Source organism: Theobroma umbraticum, unplaced genomic scaffold, assembly GCF_002168275.2.
Source record: "Theobroma umbraticum cultivar Fairchild unplaced genomic scaffold, ASM216827v3 scaffold_51.0, whole genome shotgun sequence".
NCBI lineage: Eukaryota > Viridiplantae > Streptophyta > Magnoliopsida > Malvales > Malvaceae > Theobroma > Theobroma umbraticum.
The window spans coordinates 8,910,432-8,912,980 of NW_018397260.1; the positions used below are offsets into that span (position 1 = coordinate 8,910,432).

The 2,549-nt window shown below is 31.9% G+C and overlaps 1 protein-coding gene across 1 annotated transcript in view; it reads left to right on the forward strand.

The window, feature by feature from the left end:
* The window catches only part of LOC110416545 (abscisic acid 8'-hydroxylase 4), a 6,521-nt gene extending 5,056 nt beyond the window's left edge, over nt 1-1,465 (forward strand). The window contains 7 exon segments of the mRNA XM_089783575.1: nt 446-506; nt 606-626; nt 628-700; nt 782-853; nt 952-1,058; nt 1,149-1,267; nt 1,372-1,465. Coding sequence (XP_089639701.1) covers nt 446-506; nt 606-626; nt 628-700; nt 782-853; nt 952-1,058; nt 1,149-1,267; nt 1,372-1,465 — 547 coding nt within the window.
* The last annotated feature ends 1,084 nt before the right edge of the window (nt 1,466-2,549 follow it).

Here is a 2,549-nt window from a genome sequence, read left to right on the forward strand (position 1 = left end):
ATTGTTTAAAATTATGTTAAAAAATTTTATCGATAACGTTTTTCGTAAGTAAAATGATTGCAACATTTGTGATAGATACAAAGATTTTTAATTCAATAACAAAATGACGTAATTAGTTTTGATTTTGTGAGAAAAGTTTAGAAGCATGAAAATAGACTAATTAAGATTTGATTGAGATTGATTTTCAAACTTTCTTATTCATTTTTATAAAAGGGTAGGCAAAGAAACGATTTAATCAATCAATGCATCAAATGACTAATTATGGCGAATTGGAGATAGGGTAGGGCTCGTTTTATGTATTTTTTTTAAAATTTAGACATTTAATGTTTGGTTAAGATGGTAATTTTATTATCCCTTTGTTATTTTTAAAATATCTCAAATTGAAATTTTTTTAGATATTAAATCCAATTATGTAAGAGTAGAATCAATCATCCAATTATGTAAGTGCAATCACTTGGATGGTCAAGTATCTGGAGGAGAATGAGGATGTCCTTGATGCAATTAAGGTTGGTGGACAAAGAAATTTCTTTTGCGTGACAATCTAACTCACATTCCCAATAATTTAATTTATTTTTCTCTGCATTTCCTTGTAATGACTAGAGCAGGCTGAGCAGCTTCACCTCTTGGGAAAAATCTTTGAAAAAGTTATTTCTTACCCTGGATGATCTTAACGAAATGCCCTATGGTTCTAAGGTAAACAAACTCAACCAATGCATTAAAAACCTTGAAGGGTTGTTTAAGTTTTCTGAACTCCAGGAACACGCTTCATCAACAGGTGGTTAAGAATCACTGAGAATGGCATCTGTTGTACCATGGTTTCCAAGACTTGTACTTCAAGATTGTGAGATTAAAGGTTCCTTTTCTAGCACCAGAAAAGCAACTCTTATCCTATACAGCAATAAATTTTTCTTTCTCTCCGTACATTTATTCTGTTCTTTCTTTTTTCTTAAGGATACAAGATGAAGAAAGGATGGACTGTCAACATTGATGTTACATCAATACACCTTGATCCAATGGTCTACAGTGAACCCAACAGTTTCGATCCTTCAAGGTTCGATGTAAGTCTCGGTTTATATTTCTCAATGAGAATAAATGCAAAGAATCAAAGAGAAGTTATGGGAGATTGTGTTATCTTTCTTTGCACGCAGGATAAATCTAAGCCATACAGCTTCCTAGCATTTGGAATGGGAACAAGGACTTGCCTGGGGATGAACATGGCCAAAGCTATGATGCTCGTCTTTCTCCACCGTCTTCTCACAACTTACAAGTAACCTTCCATTACCTTACATTGTTCCCTCTTTTCAATTCTTTTGGGCAGAATTACCTTGTACGATTTTCTCACTGTAACATTCTTCAAATTTACTCTTAACGGTGGAAGGTGCTAGACCCGGATTCAAGTATTGATAAGTGGGCACTCTTTTCGAGACTAAGGAGTGGTTGTCCTGTGCACGTGACACGTCTTTAGCTAAGTGCCTCCCGCAAGCATATTTAGTGGGGATAATAATTGGTTAAGAGGACTTAATAATGTTAAACAAGGAGTTGGTCTCTTTCCAAGAACAAAACAGGTGGTGTGAGAGTTAAATTTATATTTAATAATATTATAGTAATGATATGAGATTAGGCAAACTGTTGCCTAACTCTCACCGGTCAATGCAGGATCGATTGCACCACCAATTATGACAACATTAATGTCAAAAGGTGGGTGCCTTGTAACTGGTATACCTTTTTCTTGCCAGAGAATAAAACCTATAGGTAAGAGTTTTAATTTTATATATATTATATATAATTTCTTGGGTCTTCACCCAACAATTAACCTAAGTTATAATTTAAGATTAAATGGTCAAATCTTTCTATTTATCTAGTAGATAAACCTGAAAGAAAAAGTTTTTAGTAACAATGTCAAAAGTGCAACCTTTGTTAGTTTATATAATCTTTATAATTATATATTATTTATAATACTGTTAAAATTTTGATTCATTTACTTTGATAATTGTTATTTTTAATGCTATTTTCTCTTACTCAAATATATGAATGAATATCATTTTTAACTTCTATTTATGTATTATTATCCTTTCAATTAGAGTTCAAATTACACGCTTGATCTTAAGGAATTGAAAGAATAAAGACCAAAAGCTTCCCATCAAGATGAACTACACGAGAAAATGTAAAATCTAAAAGATAACATGTTAGAGATTCAAGAGGAAATAAAAGAGAATGATGAAAACCTGAAGGATTGTGAAGCATTTTATTGAGAGAATCATGTTGATGATGGGAGGAGGTAATGAGATGTGGGAAAGGTTGCCATGGGAGACGACAATGCATGGCAGGCTTGATGACCTGGTGCATTCATACTTGCATTTCTTTGTAGAAATTCATTGTATTCTTATTTAATTAAAAATTTGAAATACTTGTATGAATTTTTGAATTAAAATTTATCTTTTTATATTTTTTTCCAATATAGAGATATATCGAATCTTAACTAATTATTTCACAATGTGTATGCACTTCATTCTCATGATATATATTATATCAACAAGCCAAAACCAAAT